Below are 461 nucleotides of genomic sequence, written 5' to 3'. Positions count from 1 at the left end.
CCTGGAGTGGCCTGATGATGAAGATCAGATCCCAGCGTTCTGGCAAAGTCTGAGAACAGCGATCGAAACACCTGAAATTGACGATACAAACAATCCATAAAAGCATTTATAGTTAGAAATATTAAAATGAGTGTACATTCAAATTATGTTTTCTGAGTGCTACAATGTCAGTGATTTTATGCTATGAATACAGTGTAACATACTACTTTTATCTTTTAGTATCTTATTTTAACAAAATTAATATGAAAAGTTATGATCTAATTTTTTTTAAGTCGAATGTAATTTAGTAAATCTTTTTTAATAATTCCATTTTCTCAGCTGACTCACTTCAATTTAATTCCTTTTAATTTACTTATAATGTTGCAGTTTAAAAAAATACCTGCATTTGCATTTCTGAAATCCTCTGATTTAATTTCATCCAGTTATTGTGCCAATTGTGTTTGAAATGAAATGTAAATTCT

General features: G+C 28.9%; 1 protein-coding gene across 1 annotated transcript in view; it reads left to right on the top strand.

Moving 5' to 3' along the window:
- The window catches only part of LOC106633325 (toll-like receptor 2), a gene marked incomplete at its 5' end in the record, with an annotated part of 1,551 nt that extends 1,096 nt beyond the window's left edge, over positions 1 to 455 (top strand). The window contains 1 exon segment of the mRNA XM_042223877.1: positions 1 to 455. Within this exon segment, the coding sequence (XP_042079811.1) occupies positions 1 to 100 (100 nt within the window).
- Between the last annotated feature and the right edge of the window lie 6 nt (positions 456 to 461).

The sequence above is a fragment of the Haplochromis burtoni genome, unplaced genomic scaffold, assembly GCF_018398535.1.
Source record: "Haplochromis burtoni strain Fernald_Lab_line unplaced genomic scaffold, NCSU_Asbu1 Contig_122, whole genome shotgun sequence".
NCBI lineage: Eukaryota > Metazoa > Chordata > Actinopteri > Cichliformes > Cichlidae > Haplochromis > Haplochromis burtoni.
Note: the sequence above shows the minus strand (reverse complement) of the source record. Positions and strands in the feature narration are given on the sequence as shown.